This window comes from Atta colombica, unplaced genomic scaffold, assembly GCF_001594045.1.
Source record: "Atta colombica isolate Treedump-2 unplaced genomic scaffold, Acol1.0 scaffold161, whole genome shotgun sequence".
Classification (NCBI taxonomy): domain Eukaryota; kingdom Metazoa; phylum Arthropoda; class Insecta; order Hymenoptera; family Formicidae; genus Atta; species Atta colombica.
The window spans coordinates 169,745-192,280 of record NW_017259252.1 but is presented as its reverse complement, the minus strand read 5'-3'; the positions used below and the strand labels follow the sequence as shown (position 1 = coordinate 192,280).

General features: G+C 28.4%; 4 protein-coding genes across 6 annotated transcripts in view; 2 read left to right on the top strand and 2 right to left on the bottom strand.

The window, feature by feature from the left end:
• The window catches only part of LOC108685857 (Y+L amino acid transporter 2), a 9,722-nt gene extending 2,224 nt beyond the window's left edge, over window positions 1-7,498 (top strand). Inside the window, exons 1-11 of one of the 3 annotated variants that reach the window (XM_018190858.1) lie at window positions 982-1,202; window positions 2,090-2,302; window positions 2,423-2,645; window positions 2,721-2,836; window positions 4,514-4,639; window positions 4,727-4,871; window positions 4,980-5,103; window positions 6,029-6,229; window positions 6,410-6,559; window positions 6,933-7,110; window positions 7,413-7,477. In XM_018190858.1, the coding sequence (XP_018046347.1) occupies window positions 2,110-2,302; window positions 2,423-2,645; window positions 2,721-2,836; window positions 4,514-4,639; window positions 4,727-4,871; window positions 4,980-5,103; window positions 6,029-6,229; window positions 6,410-6,559; window positions 6,933-7,110; window positions 7,413-7,477 (1,521 nt within the window). In that variant the 5' untranslated portion in view covers window positions 982-1,202; window positions 2,090-2,109. Of the gene's footprint in view, window positions 1-981; window positions 1,203-1,984; window positions 2,014-2,089; window positions 2,303-2,422; window positions 2,646-2,720; window positions 2,837-4,513; window positions 4,640-4,726; window positions 4,872-4,979; window positions 5,104-6,028; window positions 6,230-6,409; window positions 6,560-6,932; window positions 7,111-7,412 lie in introns of those variants that run through there. The other 2 variants (XM_018190859.1, XM_018190857.1) reach the window with 2 other exon arrangements.
• Window positions 7,499-10,392: 2,894 nt separating this feature from the next.
• On the bottom strand, window positions 10,393-12,680 carry LOC108685864 (V-type proton ATPase subunit F 1). Its single transcript, XM_018190872.1, has 5 exons — window positions 12,550-12,680; window positions 11,542-11,623; window positions 11,199-11,281; window positions 10,809-10,931; window positions 10,393-10,690 (listed from the first exon to the last, which is right to left on the bottom strand). The coding sequence occupies exons 1-5, from the start codon at window positions 12,601-12,603 to the stop codon at window positions 10,661-10,663; spliced, it is 372 nt and encodes a 123-aa protein (XP_018046361.1). The 5' UTR covers window positions 12,604-12,680; the 3' UTR covers window positions 10,393-10,660.
• Window positions 12,681-12,932: 252 nt separating this feature from the next.
• LOC108685876 (IST1 homolog) lies at window positions 12,933-19,698 on the top strand. The gene is made up of 6 exons (XM_018190885.1): window positions 12,933-13,030; window positions 16,491-16,850; window positions 18,229-18,661; window positions 18,798-18,938; window positions 19,055-19,108; window positions 19,253-19,698. The coding sequence occupies exons 2-6, from the start codon at window positions 16,582-16,584 to the stop codon at window positions 19,430-19,432; spliced, it is 1,077 nt and encodes a 358-aa protein (XP_018046374.1). The 5' UTR covers window positions 12,933-13,030; window positions 16,491-16,581; the 3' UTR covers window positions 19,433-19,698.
• A 33-nt stretch (window positions 19,699-19,731) lies between these two features.
• Window positions 19,732-22,536, bottom strand: part of LOC108685878 (general odorant-binding protein 71) — a 4,928-nt gene continuing 2,123 nt past the window's right edge. Inside the window, exons 2-6 of the mRNA XM_018190886.1 lie at window positions 21,720-21,961; window positions 21,297-21,438; window positions 20,453-20,488; window positions 20,191-20,385; window positions 19,732-19,858 (exon numbers count right to left, since the gene is read on the bottom strand). Of these exons, the coding sequence (XP_018046375.1) occupies window positions 19,835-19,858; window positions 20,191-20,385; window positions 20,453-20,488; window positions 21,297-21,438; window positions 21,720-21,961 (639 nt within the window). The 3' untranslated portion in view covers window positions 19,732-19,834. The remainder of the gene's footprint in view (window positions 19,859-20,190; window positions 20,386-20,452; window positions 20,489-21,296; window positions 21,439-21,719; window positions 21,962-22,536) is intronic.

Here is a 22,536-nt window from a genome sequence, read left to right as displayed (position 1 = left end):
TATATATACGTATTTCCTGTATAACACAGAAAGAATATCATCATAATATGGTTTTATTCCAATATATAGAGATAATGCTTTGAATTGATGTGAATTGATATAATTAATGAAGATATAATAATCAAGTATTATTAGTACAAAAAAGTGAAGGAAACCATAAGATTAATGAAGCAGATTTAATTGAAATGACATCTGATTGTGAGTTAAATAAAATTAATTCAAAGAATAAGAACTCTGATGAAAATTTTGTTCAAAATTTTACTTTAAAAAGCATGCAAAGAGGCATAAATTTGGCCGAGCAATTGAAATTCTATTTTTTAAATAGAATTTTAATGTAAATCCTTTAACTAAAAAGAAACAAAAAACAAACATTTAACTCCGAAATTTATAAAAATGTATTAAAAAAATGTAAATGAGTCAAAAATTACAGATTTTTTGGAAAGCTAAACATAAACATTTAAATGTTTCAAAATTTTCAGAAAATAAGTACATTTTATAATCAAGAAAACACTCGTGTTTACTTGTGCAGCAAAGAAAATAATTAGCACGTACATTATTCAAGACTCCTGAATAGTAACCACAGCCACATTTCGAATCATGATGTCAAAAGCGAGAAATGACACATTAATTTCTATTACGTGCCATTTACAAATAAAGACAATTTGAATAAAACAATGATGAGATTGCTTTAAAATTTGTAAAAATGGACAAAAACTATGCTTATCCTTCCTGACAGTAAATAATCGTAAAAAATGATAAAAGGTACATCAAGGACTTTTGTCTCAGATAACCAAGCGAGATTTAGCAAATGGAACAAATTAATGCACTGCATGTATTGTTCTCAACTTGTCGACAATTTGCTGTCATTGGAATCTAATGTGAATTGAGTTAGCATCAGGAGGGCAAATAGATTTCATGAGTTTACGAAATTGTAAGAGTATACATTGAGAAATAATAAACTCACGTTGACAAACTGATGCCATGCACGTATGATGACAACTAATAAAACAAAATGATGAGAGTGCTTTAAAATATTTATAAAAACTATGCTTATCCCGCCTGACAGTCAGTAAATAATCGTAAAAACTGATAAAAAAGCAGGCTACGCATGCGCATTGAATTCCAGATAGCCAAATAAGAGCAATATGTTGTCATTTTGTTGTCACTTATTCCGCATTCAATTTCATCAAACTAAAGCCAAGGTATTTCCACAAACTGTCTGTTGTACTGATGTCACGTAAAGTTTTCCTTAGAATTCAACAAACTGTTGGCAAGTTGTCATCATACGTGCATGGCGTCAGTTTGTTGTCAACGTGATGAGTTTATTTCTCAATGTATACTCTTACAATTTCGTAAACTCATGAAATCTATTTGTCCTCCTAATGCTAACTCAGTTCACTAGATTCCAATGACAGCAAATTGTCGACAAATTGAAAACAATACATGCAGTGCATCAATTTATTTCATATGCTAAATCTCGCTTGGCTATCTCGGTTTTGATGTCACGATTCATATGGCTATGATCACTACTCAGCTTTAAATAACGTATGTGTTAACGTATGTGTTATTTTCTTCTTTATCGCTGCGCAATTAAGCACAAAAAATGTTTTCAAAAGTTAATGTGTCATTTCCCATAATTATAATAAAACTAATGTATTTTATTAGTTTATAAAATCTAATCTTGTTTGTTGTATTAATTTTTGATTTTGTATAACACGATTTCCATTGATATTTTTTTAAAATCTAACTGCCATATTATCTGTCTGTATGTATTTTAATTGTGTATTGTATTTTCATAATCTTTATACAGATTTTAAAGAATAAATGAAATTATAAATAGAATTGACAAATTCTTACAAATTTTAGATTATTTAAAGAGAACTTTACAGAATTAATATTTATACTTTCAGGTAATGCAACTGATATATATACAATTAAAATATCCTGTCTATATCAATCTCCCATGAATCAACTGAGAATCTTTATCTCTTAATCCATATAATAAAATTAAAAGTTAAGCAAAGAATATCTTAAATTAATATCTTGATTGAAAAGATATCTTCTATAAAAATAATAGTATTTTTCTTAGACAAAAATTGCTTTGCAAAAATGATGACAGAACTAGAAGAATCTTCAAAAGATATGCAACGAATAAATTCAGAACGAAAGATTCATTCGCTTGATGAAAAATTCATTCGGCCATCTGATAATCAGCAAAAACCGGTAGGCAAGGTACAAATGAAAAAGCAATTAGGCCTTTTGGAAGGAGTAGCTATCATATTAGGAATTATATTTGGCTCAGGTATATTTAACTTGCATTTCCAATAAATAAAAGTTTAAAATAGTTTTTAAAACTGCAATGTACTTTTATGTATTTCGTGCTTTTGTACAATTGAATTTCCGCTAAGTTACATATTTGCAGGCATCTTTATTTCACCAAAGGGAGTAATACAAGAAGTAGGTAGTGTAGGATTATCTCTGATTATATGGATGCTATGTGGCCTGCTCTCTATGGTAGGTGCCTTATGTTATGCGGAATTGGGTACTAGCATACCTCGCAGTGGTGGAGATTATGCTTATATTCATGAAGCTTTTGGTGCATTGCCTTCATTTCTATATTTATGGGCTGCTAATTTAATTTTTGTGTAAGTAAATTTCAAATTAAATTTCATTAATCGATGTATAATATTGATAGAAAAACATATCTTTGTTGCTTACAGACCTACAACAAACGCTATCATGGGACTGACATTTGCTCAGTATGTTGTACAGCCATTTTTTCTTAATTGCGACACTCCGGTTTATGGTGTGCGATTAATCGCTGCATTGAGTATATGTGAGTTTTTAATATTTTGTTAAAGATTATCATCATCAAATTTCTAAACAGATTAGGCTTTACGATCTATGTTCCTACTTAACAGCTCATTTTTTTCTTAGACGTCCTCGATAATTAAGTGCTATCTTCCGCAGTCTCGCGTCTTCTATGCGAATTACGTGTTTGTTACCACCTCTTTCTGTACTCATAATATTAATTTTCATAATATTAATATTAATTTTCTCCTTAATGATGTGGACTCCTAAATCCTATCTGATAGCATTATTTCTCATATGATCCGCTCTTGTACGCATTTGGATTTTCTTTGCATTCTGATCTCATCACTTAAGCTTCGCATTTATACAACTATATTGGCATAGCCATGACTTTGTAGATGCTATGATTTTAAGAGGGTTTCCTTTCTGCATTGATTGTCTAAAGTTCTTCTAATCGTTTCACATATTCTTATGAAATTCCTTAGTTTATTTTCGATATTTCTATTGTATATATATATATATATATATAGTAGATGATCTTATAGCTTAAATATTTTAAGCGAATGACTTGTTTTAGCGTTATATTTTTCAGACTTATTTTTGATCCAATCTTATTCTTGCCATGAAATGCCATGAATTATTTTTTATTTACTATAACATAATCAATTAGGCTCTATTGTCTGGTTGTTCATGTGTTGATATCTTGCTTTCTGAAAAAAGTGTTTGTCATTTTTAAATTATTGATAGTCCAATAATGTTGCAATATTCTCCCATTGTCATTAAACGTCAGTTCTCCCTAATTTCTTATAACATTATCGATAGGTTCGTTCTCTACTCTCACATTCAAGTTTCCTGTTATCACGATGTAGTAACTTTTATTTATTCTATTATAATATTTTTAACTTTTTGTCTCTTCCTTTTTCCCGTCCTCTGAGGTCCATCCATAATATTGAGATGTCTCCTACATATTTATAGCACTATCGTTTCTCCACCTTCTACCTATTAGTACTTATCTATCGTTACTTTTACTTTCGCCCTTTAGTTCTGAACTACTCTGCTCCAAATCATAAGTTTGTTGTCTATATCCATAGTTGCTTTCAGTTTTTCTTTGTTTCTAATAGTACTAATTGTCTTTCTTTTGTTCATTATTGCTATTATTCGTCTTGTCTTCCTAATAAGCTACCTCTGAGTTCCAGGTAGCAATCCTAATATTTTCTTAATCCTAATATCCATTTCCTCTTTCTACTTCCGTATCCATAATCCTTTGTTGCCTTTGTTTCCGTCTTGTCCGAGGTTGCTGAAGAAATTCTGACTGCCGAATATTGTTAATGACTGTCGAGTTGGGTTACTAATCCCCGTTGGGTTGGATTTTTTATCGAGCTGGTCTAGATTCATATATTTTGGAAAAACAGTGTCACCTCGTGTAGGATGTGATATTCATCGTGCATAGTTTTGATCTAATGAAACCTCCGGCCCTTAGAGCTCTATATTCGTAAAATTATCATCATCTTATTCATCATCTTATTTAAGATATAATTCATAATTATTTGAATGCAAATGTGCGCTTAAAAATAAATAGTGACGCGTGGATATATTTATTATTTATACAGCTAAATTTAAATAATTTAAATATAATTAAACATATTGCTTGAGGATAACTTTATTCAATTTAATATACAAAATCTACTATGTTCATCTATAGGTTTCCTCACTTTCATCAATTGTTATGACGTAAAAGAGACGTCAAAAATGCAGAATGTATTTATGTTTGCTAAAATTGGGGCATTAATAATTATTATTATAGCTGGATTAATCTGGCTTTGTATAGGTACGTTTTTTAATCAATTTTTCAATTCTTAATAAAATTTTAATCATTTATTAAGAATTATTCTTTTTAATCTGTTATGTTAATTAGGACACAAAGAAAACTTCGAAAATAGTTTCGAAAACACGAACACCGATCCTGGAAAAATCGCTGTAGCTTTTTACTCTGGCATATTTTCTTATTCAGGATGGAATTACTTGAATTTTATGACGGAAGAACTAAAAAATCCTTATGTGTAAGTTACAAAAATGATTGATTATTCTATTATAAAAGAAAAGAAAAAAATTAAAACTTCGATTTTATTCCTTGATCATTAAATTAATTGACTGACTTAACTCAATAGAAATTTACCACGTGCAATTTACATATCACTGCCGCTAGTGACCTTAATATATGTTATGGCAAATGTTGCTTATCTAGCCGTTTTAACTCCAACTGCTATGATGGCTTCCAATGCTATCGCTGTGGTAAGTAATAATTTTTAATGTACAAGATGTCTGGTACATCATTTCTTGTGAACAGATAGAGCGAAATAAATTTAGTATCAAAGTCTTATATTATTATATCTTTCAATTAAAAACGGAGACCAAAAAATTTGGTCTGGATAATGGTCCGAAGCTAAATCCGATTTTTGATTCTAATTCTTTTATTGTAATAGGTATCGGGTCCGCTTGCATTTCGATCCTTTTTATTCGGTAATTATATATCTGTAACGGTCACTGTTGTCATTGAAAAAACCAGAATCAATACCATAACCAAAAGTTGAGTAGTCTCAGACCATAATTGTAATTCGATCAGGCTGAAATTTTAATCCATAATGCAATTTCGGTCTGAGTCTCTGGAAAAAGAAATTAATTATTAAAGTAAGCCGATTGAGCGTGTAACTTTTAAGAATTAATTTCTTATTAGCTATTACGAAAATTATAAAATGGTATCAAAGGACTTTGACTCACTTTAGTATAAAAGATGATATGGAACATCCTGTGTAACAATTAATTAGTTAGATTTCAGTAGCATCCCTGACGGAAAAATTTTACGAAAAACTACATAAATTGAGACAAGATCTTAGAAATTCTTGATTTTTCGTAGTAGATATTCGTATAGATATTAGAAATAGATATTAGAAGATATAGGTAGTAGAACGTAAAACGACGTTGTTTATTTAAAACATCAAAAAATTCTTCATCCTCAAATAACAACACTCTATGTCCTACGAATATCTACGATTAAGAATTTCTAAGACAAACAAACTCACTCTACATCCTACTATAAATATTTAAAAAAAATTGAGAAATTTCTAAAATCTTGTCTCAATCTATGTAATTTTTTTCTTTCGTATTTTTTTTCCGCCAGGGATTGTCAAACGTATACAAAATTTAGTTTTTTTATTAGACTTTTGGAAATCAACTTCTCGGATATATGGCTTGGATAATACCTTTAATGGTAGCTGTATCCGCTTTTGGTGGCTTGAGCGTTCATATTATGACATCATCTAGAATGTGCTTCGTCGGTGCCAGAAATGGCCATTTTCCCTCGATGTTGAGCCACATCAATATAACCAGATTCACACCTATGCCTGCCTTAATATTTCTGGTATGTAACGCTAAATTATGTTTGCTAATTAAATTTTTAAGGTTTTTAATCTCTTTTATTATAGCTATATTGAATTATGATCTTAGAAGAACAAAAATTAAAAACTTTCTTATTTTATACGTTAAAATAAATTCTTTTCTTTCTTTATATCATAAATTATCAATCTTTTTGCATTTGCAGTGTATTCTATCTCTCATAATGTTATGCACGGGTGATATATTTGTACTGATTACATACTGCAGTATAGTAGAATCATTCTTCATTATGATCTCAGTAGCTGGAATTTTATGGCTGCGTTATAAAAGACCTAACATGGAACGACCAATCAAGGTAATGTATTTCATATACATGAAAGTATTAAACAGTGTATACAGGGTATTATATAAATGGCTACTACTTTTTTTACTTTGTAAATCAACAGACATAGATGTAATAAATATACGTACTCTTAAATTAAACTTTATGTAAGGCTCTTATTTTAGCTCAAGCTTAGAGTCAAGCTTAAGTCGTCCTATTGTTTTTATTGTTTTAATTTTAAATTATTTCAGCCATTTTGTATCAAGTTTAAAATTCAAAAATTATAGAGATCTTTGACTCAATTTAGTATACTATCTGCATATAAAGTGTGTCTGTGTGCGCGCGCGCGCGTGCATATATATATATATATATATATATATATGTCATTGAAATTTCTTCTCCTCAGATACCATTATGGATACCTATACTATTCGTAGCATTATGTGCTTTTCTGGTTATTGTACCATGCTACCAAAGACCATATGAAGTTGGTATGGGCATTCTTATTACTGTGTCTGGTATACCCGCATATATCCTCGGTGTTGCTTGGAAAAGCAAACCATTGTGGTTCCAAAAAGTTAACAGTTCGTAATTTTTACAAATGCAATTGAGTTTATTCATTATTTATACATTTATTTAAAATTTTCTACATTGCCTCTCTTATGTCATTAAACAGTTCTGAACTTTCTTCGCAGTCAATTCTAATAGCAAGTGATAAAGTTTTTATAATAATATTGCTATTTGCGTATTCAAGTAACAAATATAAAGTAGGAAAACAACAGATAGAGGTTATAAATTTTCAGAAAAAAGAATGAAAAAAATAGAAAGGTTCAGAATATCATTGTTTAATTATGTATTTCATTTATTTTTCTATTTTATTTTTCAGTTAAAGCTACTCACGCTATACAGAAATTATTTCTGTCTGCAAGGGAAGAACTTGAAATCAATTAAGTAAATGGCAATTCTATTTCATCATTCAATTTAATTGAATTCAATCGAATACGATATTATATATTTGCCAAATTATTTTGAGATTTCAGAAAAAGAAATTTATGATTTTGTAGAAATCAAAAATTAAAAAATAATCTAAAAAAAGGCAAGAACATATAGGTTCAAAGGATAATGGATATAACCACAAAGAATCCCAAAGGTATTTATTATATTTTTCTAAAAATTACATAACAGTGTAATGAAAAGAAGATTGAAAAATGAAAGAACTATACTACGTGATGATGTACTGTATATAGAATTGAATAGATCTGATAATTGCATTTTGATTTTCAATATGCCAAAGGAGTGTCTTTTGTTTTTGTGTGCTACAGTATTATTAATATTATTCTTTATTAATTATATCTACATTTTTGATGCTATTATATATATTAAGTATTTATAATATACTAATATGTGAAGAAGTTTTATAAGCAGCTTTATATTGCAAAAGCTGTATTTTAATGATGTCAGTATATCACAGTAGAAAATATAAATGTATATATCAAATTTATAATTATGAAAGAAGATTGCATTGTAAAATATCCCTTTCTTGTTTAAGTTTCCTATTCTCTTCGACTTTCTAATATCCTAAATCAGGCTTGTCCAAACCTTGGCTTATAAGTCAAAATGCTTCCATCTCTCTACCGTCTTGATAGAGTGAAATACAAATGATTCCGTATAAAACATTTTTTAATTTATCTCTGGTTAATTATTTCGGCTAAAGGCTCTCTTGGCGAGTTGGTCAACTTCATTTCGTTCTGTACCGAAACGACACAGAACATTATAACTTTTTGCGCTCAGTACCTTCGCTTTCTCTCTTTAATATTCGAACATATGTTTATTCTATTTTAAGTACAAAAAAAACTTTGAGAGATTTCAAGCAGATCTATTGTACTTTTCCATTCTTCATTAAAAGGATTCTAATTATTGTTAAACTTGTTGAAACAACAAAACTCTTAAATCATTTTTGAAGTTGTTATAATAAATGCACATTTTATTATAATCTATTAGCAATGTAATTTTCAATATTAGATTCAACTAATATAATAAAACTTCATGATAGGATGACCAACAATAATTCATTTAAGATTTGAATGAAAAGCCATTATTGTATATTCTTAAGGTGACCTTACATGATCAATAATACTGTCAGTATTACTAATTTAATATCACTGTATTATTGATCGTGTAAGGTCATCTTATAACAAATACAAAATATAAATTGGCTGCGTTTAACAGAATGATTATTTTGTAACTTTTGGAAGTTTTCTTCTTGCTGATTAGATTATACTTTCAGATCTAGAAGAATGCTCCTATCTCAGTAAACAATTATAAAATGGTTGCAAAACTATTGTGTTCTGCTGACCATATTTATTTCATTAAGATGATTCTTTAGTTAATCGAGTTATCATAGAAATGTCTAATTTTTTTATTTAGTGAAGTTGAAGTATCGAACTTAATATATGCAAAATTCTAGAGTAGGTTAACGATGAAATGAAAAAGAAAAAGAACATTGAAAATGCAACTTTTAATATACAACTTAGTGATAGGTAAGGAAACGTTTTTTTAACTGACTATATACAAATTATCATACTTCTCTTAAAAAATGAGATTATAGTTTAAAAAATTACGATTGTAATGGTCACAAAAAAGTAATGGGTTAATGGCCATTCAGAAAAGATATTTCTGTGTGTAAACATACAATCGAAAAAATAAACGTAATCTCTTGATTACGTTTGGTGAAGATGCAGCTTTTGATTTACTATGTATGTTTCATACTACTTTATTAAGATATACATATAGTTTTAATATTATGCAGATAGTTGTGATTTTGTGTGGGCCCTGAGGCACCAAATTTTCAGTACTTTTAAGTAACCATCTCAATATTATAAATAATTAGGTAACAGTGTGCAAAAGTTTCTGGCCAGTGACATTTTGTACTCTAAATAAAAAAAGCCTGACACAAAATTTTAATCATTATCGGATGTTAATACAAGATGTAGGTAACGAAATTTTGTACACTTGATCTTGTAACATCTGATAATGATTTATGAAAATTTTATCAGGTTTTTTTTTTATAAATCACAATAGAATATAAAATGTTACTAGCTGGAAACTTCTGCATGCATATATGTATATATGTATATATTCACATAAAGAACAGATTTTAAAATGATGTGAAAGGATTAGCTACCTCATTCATTAGTTTTCATTCATAACAGTATGTTAACTAAATAATGAGCTTTCTACAATAAGCCATTAGTAATAGATCAGAAGCAAAAAGCGAGTTGTAAGCGAATCAATAATAATATGTAATAAGGTATGTAATAAGTCAGTAATGACTAATGAGTAATCAATAATTGCGTAGAGATGGCCAAATTATATTTCTTACGATTTAAAATTTCGGTTATGTTAGAACTGACCAATCACATTATATAATTATTTGTCTTAAAAATTATTCCTTCTAATTGGCTGAAATATTATGACGTAATAATCTAATATCAAATTTAATCTGGATGTAAGTTTCCTAAAATTTATGACTTAGAACAAAGCTATTCAAAATGGATATTTAAAATTGAAATGTGTGTAGGTATTTATGCTATTTTTATTCTTCATTTCATTGTTGTTTTGTTGTAATACGCAACGCTCTGTCTCAAACATGATATTAGTTTGAAATCGTTAAAAATTTTTGACTTATATCACTCTTTATGTTTATAAGTATTCTATTGCTAATATTATAAGATACTATTATTCATAATAGATTGAACTATAAAAATACATTATGAATAATAATATTAATAACAGAATATTTTGAAATATATTGACTGACGCAGGTCAAAAAACTTTTAACAATTTCAGACAGATCGTCTCTGAGAATCAGCGTCGCATGCTATGATAAAACAGCAATAAAGTAATAAGTAGGAATGGTAATAGGTATGAATACAATTTTAATTTCAAGCTAAAAGTATCCATTCTGGTTCTGACTTATAATTCTGACTTACTATTAATATAAGTGGTTTATTGTAAGAAGCCTGTAATTTTATATCACTTTTACCAAACAACAAAGAATAGATACTGGAACGCATAACCGAATATAATTCCATTCCTATTGTACACATTTGATACAATCTTGTTAACATCATATTAATGAATGTCTTCTGGATTGAACATTCCCTATAAACAATTGTAATAAATAAGATTTTCCAAGAGAAAAGAATAAAAGAAGGAATGTGTTAAATTGAACGATAATTCACTATCATTCAATTTCAATCATAATAAATAAATGTCATACTTTAGCACGTCTCAAGATAGAATCTTTGCTGGCATCGTATGGATGATCTTTACTTGGAATTTCCAATACAGCGGGTATCGGTTGAGTATGACTATCAATTACGTGACGAATCATTTCAGCTACCTGCGATAGAGTACCAAATGTCAGATACAGAGAATACAAAGAAGCATTGTTTTTAATTAAATGAAATTACTTTTATTATTATAAACAGAGTACAACTTAATAGATCTGTTGCTTGTATTTTTTATATTTAGAATCTTTCTCTTTTCTCAATACCCAAATATATTTTTCATTCTAATTGCAAAAATTTTTAAGAAATGCAAATAGACCTAATGTTATGACTTAAAAAAAATTTTAATTACCGATGAAATAATTATCTTTGCTACTTACATTCTGGTTAATAAGAATGATATCAATATCATCACGCTTGATAAATCGCTTAAAAGTATCCTCTACTTCACTTACTGCTGTATCTATAAAGATCATTATTTTTTATTAATGTACAATGTACCTTAAATAATGTACATTATCTTAATGTAATATAATTGTATACAGAATATTTTTCATAATAATTATGATTACATTACATTTCTTTATACAGCGAAACAACAATAAAGAATAATAGATTATCTAATCAGTAATTAACTAATTAGTTTGTTGCTTTTTTTAAAAATAATGAGGAATACTCAGCTGTTGCATACTAAAATATTTATAATATGCGACTAATACATACTTTTGTCGACAACCATAAAGTTAGCCTGACGATGTTTATTTATCTCTCCAACTCCACCTAGTAAGAAGCCTACGCAAGTATCCTGAAATAAGATAAATATTCAGAAATACTATCACATCAAAAATCAGTTTTTTCAATAATTAACAAAATTAGTTAAAAAAAGATATGTATACAATATTTTAAAAAGAGGCTTTATAGTTCTTATGGAAAAACCTGGATAATTATATTGCATATATTTAAAATGTCAATTTAAATATCAATTTTATGTTAATTAAATAGTTCACAGTAGTTATTCAAATCTTTCATCTACTAAATTGATGAATCTGATATACTAAAATTAGAAATTTTATGAAAAAAATTAACAAAGATCCTGGTAAATATTCAAAAAGTACTATTCTATCAGAAAACACAATTTTTTTTCAGTAATTAGCAAATCTAGTAAAAAGACAATACAATATTTTAAGAAGGAACTTCTACCTTTACTATAATTTTAAATTAATTTAAGCAGTAAATATGTACATTATAGATATAAGTTTTGAGTCAAACTAATCTCTGCTATAATTAAAATTACATGAGAAAATACATGCAATTGCAGAGTTTTTCTCATAAACAATAAGTTTTCTCTTAAAATCTCTTGCATATAAGTCTTTTTATAATTAGTTTTAATAAATACTGAAAAGAATGGGATAGTACTTCTAAACATTTATCAAAAATACCCTCAATTATGAAGATAGAATAAGATTACAAAAATTCATGATATTTAGCATTGCAGAATCATTGAAAGGAACAAGTATATATGTTAGTTTTATTAATTACAGCAATCTAATAGTTTATACATTATAATGTACTATAATTTAATCATACATATTATGTAACTACTGACTGCGAAAACAAATGAAACAAAGTATAAGAACAAAACATCAAGCTCACGATTTTCCATTACATCAAAGTAATCTTTAAAGATCATCTCCGATCAGATTATAATTAAACATTTACATTTACACTAACCTCATCGCCAATCACCGCTAAAAGTTTACCCTTTCCTGCAGAATGAAGTGTCATTGTGTTTTTGAAAATAAATTAAATTTCGCAAAAATAGCTTTCGCCCAAAATGTTTTCTAATGTCGCTTGCACGTCAGCTGATGCTATACCACAGCTCGTCACGTGCCGCATTAGGTTTGTTCGCGTTGCTTGCACTTTTGACACTCGACATCTTCGCTTTCTCTCTTTTTAAAACAAAATATATATCTATCTCATTTTAAGTGCAAAAATATTTAGGGATTTCAAGTTCGCAACGCGAACAGACTTATTGTCACATTTGTCAGTGTTGCCGCGGCTCTGAAAAATTACTAGATTCTATTCCAAAAATTACCAATTTTCCCGAACCCGAGATGACTGATAGTAATGTCATGAGTGATGTTATTCAATAATTGTCATTTTCTTAATGGTCTTAATCAATAAAAAAAGGTTGTGCTATCATCGTTGAAAGGTATATTAAATTAATTTTGTTTGTATTCTTAATATTTAAATTTTTTGTTGTCTCGGTTAGAAAAAAATATGCAATTATAACCTAGAATTGAATTAATTAATCAATGAATTGTATATCAAATTGTTACAAATCGCAATATCTTTTTGATAATTATCCAGAAGACGCTCTTTCCCTTCAATTTTAATGAAATTGTGCTCATTCGACGCGATTTTGCATAAAACGAAAAAATCTGGCAATAAAATGTGCTCAGTCTCGAGACGTGAGAAAATTTTTTTTTTTATCATTAAACTTAACTATTGTTAACTATTAGGTTAAGAAATTTGTAATATCGATAGCATAGAAGCCTATTCTACAATATATTCTTTGTTTCCTGTTTTTTTTTTGTTTTACCTTTTGTTTTTTTTTCCTTTCTACCGTTCTATCAACAATTGTATTTTTTGCTATGTAATTTCTTATTTCTTTCGAAGTTCGTTAATTTTTATCTCGGTATAAAATAAAAAACTGGAAGCAAAAAGACAAGATGTAAAAAATAACAAAAGACAAGAAATAGGAAAAAAAATACATTGTAGAACAGACTAGAGCATTACACAAATTCTCTGCTTTATAAACACAAATTCTCTGCTTTAAAAATACAAATTATTTTCTATATAATTTTTGATTTGGTGTCGAATGAGCATTATTTTATTAATTGAAATTGAAAGTGAGCATCTTCTAAATAATTATCTTTTTTAATAATGAAAAAAATAAATATACAATGATTATACACTTCTATATTATAAAAAATGACACCATAAATATCTATAATCAACTTTTATTTTGATAATTTTAAAATTTCCTCTTGGCATTGAATCCCAGTTATTTATGAATTAAAATTAGATAAATATAAATTGAAAAATTTTTAGTAGAAAAAACAGCTGATAGTGATAACTAAAGATAGGAAAATAGGAAATAGGAATAGGAAAATAATTCAATATTTATAATGCAGTTAGAGTTACTTTTTTAATTTAATTTCATTCCTTTTTCCATTTATAACTGTAAAAGTGTAACTTAATTACATTTTTGATAATTAAAGCCTAGTTTACAAGAGGCATAACCCTATAATTATAAGTAGTTGTAGTTGCACGAATTGACTAATCAAGTGGAATATAAAGAGAATATTCCACTTGATTAATTCTTACAACTAAAATCACTCATAATTACTCACAGCTATTGTAGAATATTAGGCATTAGTTAAGATTATATTTGTCTATTTTGTTGTTATACAACAAATTTTTCAAACTTGTTGATTGCTATAAGATAGACAGATCTGACAACTTCTTTATCCTATAGCTAACTTGTATGCTTGAATTTTATATAATTTTTTATAATTTTAAACAAAGATATTTTATATAATTATAAACAAAGAACTAATAAATATAATATTAGTTGATAAATTAATTTGATAGTTACTTTTAGTTAATTTATATCAACTTATTATATAAGATGTTCCGAATTTAAATGGCCAAACTTCGGGAGCATATAGGGAATTGATAAATTAAGAAAAAATGTCCTTTAGAAATATGTTTGGAAAAATTTGTAAAAAAAAATCTAATTTTTATTTTTGTATTTATTTGTTTATACTTATTTATTCACGTTATCACTTTTTAAGTAGATATTGTTAAAAATGTTGACTTCTTGCAGCAATGTCAACATGTTTTCATTTTTTTATCCATGATAGATGCATTACATTTAGTACAGCTCGTGTTGCAGCCAAAATTCGGTCTCTCAATCACTCTCTTAAGTTGAATGGCGACGAATAAACTTTCTGCTTCAAGAGCCCTTCACAAAGAAGTTCAGTGATATTAGATCAAGTGATCGAGGTAGCCAAGATACTACTTTTTCACTCCTGTCTATCAGTAGTGCGATGAATACAAAAATTTGTAATTGAACTACAAATTGTATTTTTCAACAAAATTTTCACATTAAAAAATCATATATTCATTCAAAATTTTAGATTTTCAAAAATATTTATTCACAAAAAACTATGATTATTTAACAAGTATTTATATTCATTTAAGTAATTAAACAAAATATAAACTGAAAAAGAAAGCTTCAATAAGCAATCGTTATTCCTTAACTATAGTTTTGATAATTTTAAATAAAAAAAATAAATTTTATTTATTTTTGTCGTAATATTTAAATTTCAGGAAAACTTCTTAGAAATTAAGAAAAATATTTTAAAAAGCAATTTTTTATTTATGAATACAATTTATTTGATGACATATAATTTTATATAAGTCTTCATTTAGAGATAATATATAATTTTATACAATAATAAATTTTTATTTGAGATAACATCATTTTTATTCTCAATTTATTTAATTATATACCGTGCCGCGTCACTAATTTGCCATCTGTTATCACTGATGGATTCCTTTGGTTTCATTATTTTTATAGATTTCTATTCTCTTGTAGGCTTGCTATGTGCAAATAATACAAAGTAGAAGTAAATACGAAAACGAAAATATTCGTCATATTCAAAAAATATTCATTCAAATGGAATGATAAAAATATTTGTTTCTTGACGAATAAAAAAAAATATATTTGAATGGATATTCAATTTTTATTTATTTATTCGAATATTAAGTGTATTCATCGAGTACACTATCCATCAATATGGATAATAATCTGGAAAATAGTTTTGTTATAATGAACTAGACATCCATCAAGCTAAAACTACATTTCAATCCGTTGCTGCAGGTGAATGTCTTCTAAATATAATTAGAGAAGTCGTTCTCCAACAAATTTGTATATCTGGCTGCATTTAATCTATCGGATAAAAAAGTATGGTCCCTAGTAGAGACTCATTCCAAATTCCGAGCCAAATATTAACAGCAAATTAATGCTGAAAACTGTATTCTCTAACAGTCCTGAGATTTTCATGAACCCATACATGACAATTTCTTTGATTAATAATTTCATTTTTTGTAAAGCTTCATCCATCCACACAAAACAAAGCACATCTCTTAAAAAACTTTTTCTTAATTTATCGATACTCTACTCGCTCCGAAGTTTGATTATTTAAATTCGGGATATCCTGATATAACTTATTCGCCAACATATGAACTGAATAAATAAAGCATTAAGTAATCAGTGATTATTTCTCGTGATTAGAACATATGTATCTTTATTCTTAATCATCACATTCTGTAAATATCTGCATTAAGAATTACATTATGATCCTTACAGTACATACATCAACTTATTATTAATTTTATAATTTTAATTCCAAATGTATATATTAATTTATTATAAATAATAGAGCGTATAATTGAATGTTTAATAAATAAAATAATCTAGTAATAATAAGTGTTATATAAAAATGTATAATCTTATATTTAAAATAACAATGAACATAGAAATTATAAAAAATTATAAAAGATTAGCTGAAAAAAAAATAACTGTAACTATAACATTTCAGAAAAAGTAACTAGTTATTTTTTGAAAGAAAAATACTGTAACTAGTTAGTTTTACAAGTAACTTTCTCAGTCGCACTGAAAATACATCAAGAATGTTCTCAAGTGGACCAAACTATACAAAGTTGAAAACGCATTTGCGTCTAGCAATCAACCGATTGAAATTGCTAGAAAAGAAGAAAACAGAGTTGGCGCAAAAGGCGCGTCGCGAGATTGCTGATTTTATTGCCACTGGTAAAACTGAGCGTGCTAAGATCAGGGTAGAACATATTATTCGTGAGGACTACATGGTGGAAGCGATGGAGCTGTTGGAGATGTACTGCGATTTGTTGCTGGCACGCTTTGGTCTTATCCAGCAAATAAAGTCAGTATTGTGGCTCTATGGTATTCATAGTCTGTTCTTATTTTAAAATTGCCTTAAGTAATATCTTAAGATACTAATCATGATTTGCTTGATATCTTAAGATTGTACTTAAGACGGTCTTAAATAATATTAGGTGTACAACTTTGTTTCCGCGGTTTTCCTATAGATGGCTTTAGCGGTAAATGGTAGTCGAAATAAATAGATCATAGACGTCATACAATAAACTTGGGCATCTGTCAACATAACCCCGTAGAAACATTAGTCGATTTGTGTCTGCATCATAAAGTTATTCTCAATTAAAAATGTCGGTTTACGAGCCAAATTCTCGTCATTTTTTGCGGGAGGTTTTAATACTTCAATATGAAGAAATCTGCGGCTGAGGCTCATCAAATGCTCTCAAATACTTATGGTGAGGCCGCTGTTAGTGAAAGAACGTGTCGTGAGTGGTTTCAACGCTTCAAGAATGGTGATTTTGACGTCCAAGGTCATGCTCTGTATTTGGTGGGCTCGGCGTAGTGTATTATGAACTGTTAAATTGATTGAAACAACACACAGGCGATCGGTATCGAACGCAATGCGTTTGAGCCGAGCATTGAAAGACAAACGATCGCAATACAACGAGAGACACGATAAAATAATGCATTTTGCAGCATGACAATGCTCGACCCCATGTTGCGAAAGTGGTCAAGACATACTTGGAAACGTTGAAATGGAAAGTCCTACCCCACCCGCCGTATTCTCCAGACGTTGCTCCCTTTGACTATCACTTGTTTCGATCAATGGCACACGGCCTGGCTGACCAGCACTTCCGGTCTTATGAAGAAGTAAAAAATTGGATCGATTCGTGGATAGCCTCAAAAGATGATCAGTTTTTTCGACGCGGGATTCGTACGCTACCCGAAAGAATGGGAGAAAGTAGTGGCCAGCGATGGACAATACTTTGAATCATAAATGTATAACCAGTTTTTTATAATAAAGCCTCGAATTTCGGAAAAAAAACGGCGGAAGCAAAGTTGTACACCTAATATATATAATAATATACATGTGTCAGAATGGCTGCGTTCAGCAGAACGTTTATTTTGCAACTGTTGAAAGTTTTCTTCGCGTTGATTAAATCATACTTTTAGATTTAGAAGAATTATATTTCAGCAATCATAAAACAGTTGTACAACAATTAAATCTGCTGAATACACCCAGTGACTTGTAATGATAATTTATAAATATAATATAAATCAGTGATAACATATGTTTCCATTCAAATTTCCTTCAAACTTTTTAACAAACAAAATCCATTAATAATTCATGAATTAAAATAACAATTTACTTTAAAGCAATTTATTATTCAGGTATACACAATTTTAATTTATTATCTATTCAGAAATCTTGACGACGGTTTGGCAGAAGCTATATCAACCATTCTTTGGGCGGCACCTCGCATCCAGACAGATGTACAGGAAATCAAGGTGATAGCGGATATCTTGACATCCAAATATGGTAAACAGTATACAGAAGCTTGCCGAGAAGAAGCAATTCAAACCATATCAGAAAAACTGAAGCATAAAATGAGCGTGCAATCACCATCAAAATTGCTTGTGGAGAAATATTTAATAGAAATCGCCAAGAATTACAACGTGGAATATGAGCCAGATCCACAAATAATGGCAGAAGCCCAGGATGCGATGTTAATAGACATAGGAGGGGAATCAAGAAACAATCTGGACACAGCCAGTGGAGGAATACCTCATCCTCCTGGCTTCATAGGTTATCCACAAGCACCTCTGTTACCCGATCCTGGATTTCATTCGAGCGTGGTAATTTAAATCTATTTTTTGTTTAAAAATGAAAGAATACTAATATAATTTTTAGAAATTGGCAAGCTGAATTTATGAAATTGTTTAATAATGAATTCTAATAATTTTGATCATCATTAAAAATATCATATTCCAGGATTCGGAGAAAGATACTCATGCCTTAGGATTTGTGTCCCCAACATCTCCACCTTCTGTTGAAAAAGATCAGAATACTTCTTTCAATCCTACTACACTTTCATACAATATACCTCTAGACAATGCCAATTCGAACAAACCCGTAAGTAATTTATGTTTATTGTCAATAATTTCTCAAATTATTATATATTTTTCTATTAATATTAATAGTGATAATAAATAATTTTTTTATAATATTTTAAAAATCATTAATTATAGGAAGATTTACCACCACCGTACCAGTCTAACTTCCCACCTGATTTAAATAAACAGGTGAAGTCTAGTTCATAGAATTTCATCTTTATAATTTTTAAATAATTATTAAAATAAAAAAAGATATTTGTTTAAAATATGAAAATATTTTAAAATTCTATTGAATTATAAGAACATATGTACAATTATATTTTCCATATATAGTCAGATGAGAAACCAAAACCCCAGCCAAGGTCCAAGATACCAATAAACAACTATCAACTTCCGGATCTGCCAGCAGTGCCGACAGAAAATAATGATTCGCCCGCGAATTTATCCGTGAATGATGACATTGATTTTGATGACTTGATGAAACGATTCGAAGATCTAAAAAAGAGGAAGTAACGATTAATAGAGATATAAAAGCATATGTAAAACGTGTTATTTTGTTATCACTTTATCTTCGCAAGGTGTTGTATCTAGTAGTGCCTTGTGCAAAGAGAAAAGGTCTAGGAAATTTATGTCAGTCTCTAAGCTTTTGCAATAAGGAAAATAAATATATATAATTATGCTTTATTCACGAACGTGTAATCAAATACACATAAATTGTTATATTAATTAACGTGTTAATCTTTTTATCGTTATTACATATATTCCATGTTTTATAATAAGTATATAGATATATATATATATTTTTTTTTTTCAAATTAATATTTTTATGAGAATGATCTTCCTATTTTTCTTGCTTCTCATTTTATTTATTTCTTCTACAGAAATTATTAGTTGTAAGATGTCTATACAATATTATCAGTCATCCCAATCTTCGCATCTCTGAAAAAATCAATTAAAAATATTAAGAATCCTTTGTTTTTTTTAAATTTATTCTCATAAAATTTTTGAAATATCCTTTATTTTATAAATATCCTTTATTTTACTATAATTTAACTTTATTAACTAAAATTTTTATTTTTTAATACTAAATTAAACTTCTGTACTTATTATAATATATATTATACTTATGTATTTTTTAAATTTATTCTAAAAAAAAAGAAATTCTAAGATGTTCATATATTATTAATAACCCAAGAAGTACAAAATTGTACAAACGTTCCTATAATTGTTATGCCATTAAATTGTAGTCCTTGAAAAATTTGTATACATACTTCCTTTCCTTTATCAATTAAACAAGTTAAGAGATTTTCCGAGAAGTAACATGCGTTTTGTCCCGCATCTGAATCCAAATAATAGAAACATTCTATAACAGCTTCTTCTATCAAATCCTGTAATTCTGGATTGTGTGTATTACGTGTCATAAACTGAATGATTGAAACTTGCTCAGGGTATCCCCTTTGATCTACCTATTAAAAAGCCAGAATTGAGAAAATCAATCTATCTATTAAGTTTTGAAATAATCTATATATTTACCATATTTAATTCATTGAAGAAACACTGGATGATGCACTATAATAAAATTAAATAATACTTTGTGTTAGTATAAATTATTAAATTATTGTTATTAGACATATTTAAAAAAAAAAAATATTGGCTCAAAAAATTTTTATTGCGATAAAAGACATATTAATTTAAAAACTAACAAAAAAGTATATAAAATATTTTAAAATAATATTTATTAATTATTAGAGAGAGAAAAAAAAAAGAGAGAAACATTTTTCTGCATTATTTCTTTAGTTTCATAAGATTAGAGATCAGAAATGTTTAATCTTTGTGTATATAGTGACTTCTATTGAACGCAGCAAGCGTTTCCACGTCCGGTGTTGTCCAGTGTGCAGAAGCCATTATTGCAGATGATGATTGCATTTCTTTTATTTTTTTAAATTTTAATTTTAGTTTGTCGTTTTTTAAAATACGAATTAAAAATATGAATACTTCGAGAAAACAATATGTATATATTTATACATATTATTTTCTTTTATTTATATTTATACATAATTGGAGCTCTATTAATATTAGGTATGGGAAAAAGTTTTTCCCGTTAAAAAAAACGCCACGAACTTTTTCCCACACTAATATAAAAAAGAATAATTAAAGTTAGGCTCTAGGGAAAACTATAAACAATAAATTTGGGAAAAAACGGGCAATTAAGAGTATCTAAATTTACAATATTTGGAGCGATTATATCAATATATATTTCTCAATACTATATATATATATAAAACAAATACTGAATGTTCGGCTTAATTCAAGCCATCTTTAGCAGCCTAGTAAGTCTATAAAATCTCTATTAATATATCTTATTAATATAGCTTACTTGTTCTTGTTGCTTGCCATAATTCTCAAAGTTGTCATACATCTGGTCATAGCTCGATTTATCAGCTCCATTGGAATAGCTGAAATCGCGATTATTGCTGCTATGAGAAGAATGACTGCTTTTCCGGTTTCCGTTTATATAACTAATGGAACAGCATCAATCGTTAATATGTTTTTCTGATCATTTCTATGATTCTTAATTATTACACATATTAAGTAGATATGATATACGATGCTTGTTTTCTTATTGGATTGCTAGTTGATTAGAACTTTACCATTCCAATACGTACGATAGCAAGTCCTAATCCAGTTAGCAACGAACATCGTGTACCGCCGGTTTTAATTATACTGATTTTAATATTTTTAGTTTTTATTATTATCTAATCATATCAGTTATTCATGGATGATTATTTTATTTCGCTACCGATTCTCATTAGAGTTTTTCCAAGATTGTATGTTGGAGAACTTGTTGCCGCCATTCATAATAAAGAACCTTGTACCAAACAAATCTACGCTTAAAGAGTCATCACTATCATTCTCTTCACTGGATGAATCATTATTGCTATGATTGTTACCAGTTTTAGATCGTGCCTTGCAAATCTGCATAACCTTCTGGTATTGATCGTGTTGAATATCCTGCTGGACACTTGATCTGCATTTTAATGACTGCAAACATATAAAAATTTGCTGAAAGAATTATTATGTATTTTTAGTCTTAGTGATGCTATAACCTTCAAGTCTCATAATGCAAAAAACTTGATGCTTGACCACCAACGAGATACTATTAAAGATACATTTACTAATTAGCTAGATACATTTACTATTGAGCGCTTAGTGATCTTTAATGTAATTGGTTTCTACATTTAGATCCAGTGAAGAACTAAAGGAAAAATCCAATATATTAAAGAATCACTAAGCGCTAACTGATTTGCTGAACACAACAAATATCAGACAAAATTTGCCATATCAAATACTGACAGCAGAAATCAAGCATGATACAAGTCGCGTTCAACAGAAGTTTGTTTTGCAACTTTTTGTGTTGAAACTTTTATCCATCCTGATTGAATTACATTTTCATATTAGGTATACAACTTTGCTTCCGCCGTTTTTTTCCGAAATTCGAGGCTTTATTGTAAAAAACTGGTTATACATTTATGATTCAAAATATTGTCCATCGCTAGCTACTTTCTCCCATCTTTCGGGTAGCGTACGAATCCCGCGTCGAAAAAACTGGTCATCTT

What these genes read in the sequence shown, in the direction of transcription:
- LOC108685864 (XM_018190872.1), bottom strand. Translation starts at nt 12,603, where the DNA reads ATGACACTTCATTCTGCAGGAAAGGGTAAACTTTTAGCGGTGATTGGC. An exon ending in CTTTATGGTTGTCGACAAAA is followed by an intron (nt 11,282 to 11,541) that starts GTATGTATTAGT and finishes TGATCTTTATAG; the next exon opens with ATACAGCAGTAAGTGAAGTA. An exon ending in CTATCTTGAGACGTGCTAAA is followed by an intron (nt 10,691 to 10,808) that starts GTATGACATTTA and finishes AATTGTTTATAG; the next exon opens with GGAATGTTCAATCCAGAAGA.
- LOC108685876 (XM_018190885.1), top strand. Translation starts at nt 16,582, where the DNA reads ATGTTCTCAAGTGGACCAAACTATACAAAGTTGAAAACGCATTTGCGT. An exon ending in CTGGATTTCATTCGAGCGTG is followed by an intron (nt 18,662 to 18,797) that starts GTAATTTAAATC and finishes ATCATATTCCAG; the next exon opens with GATTCGGAGAAAGATACTCA. An exon ending in ATGCCAATTCGAACAAACCC is followed by an intron (nt 18,939 to 19,054) that starts GTAAGTAATTTA and finishes CATTAATTATAG; the next exon opens with GAAGATTTACCACCACCGTA.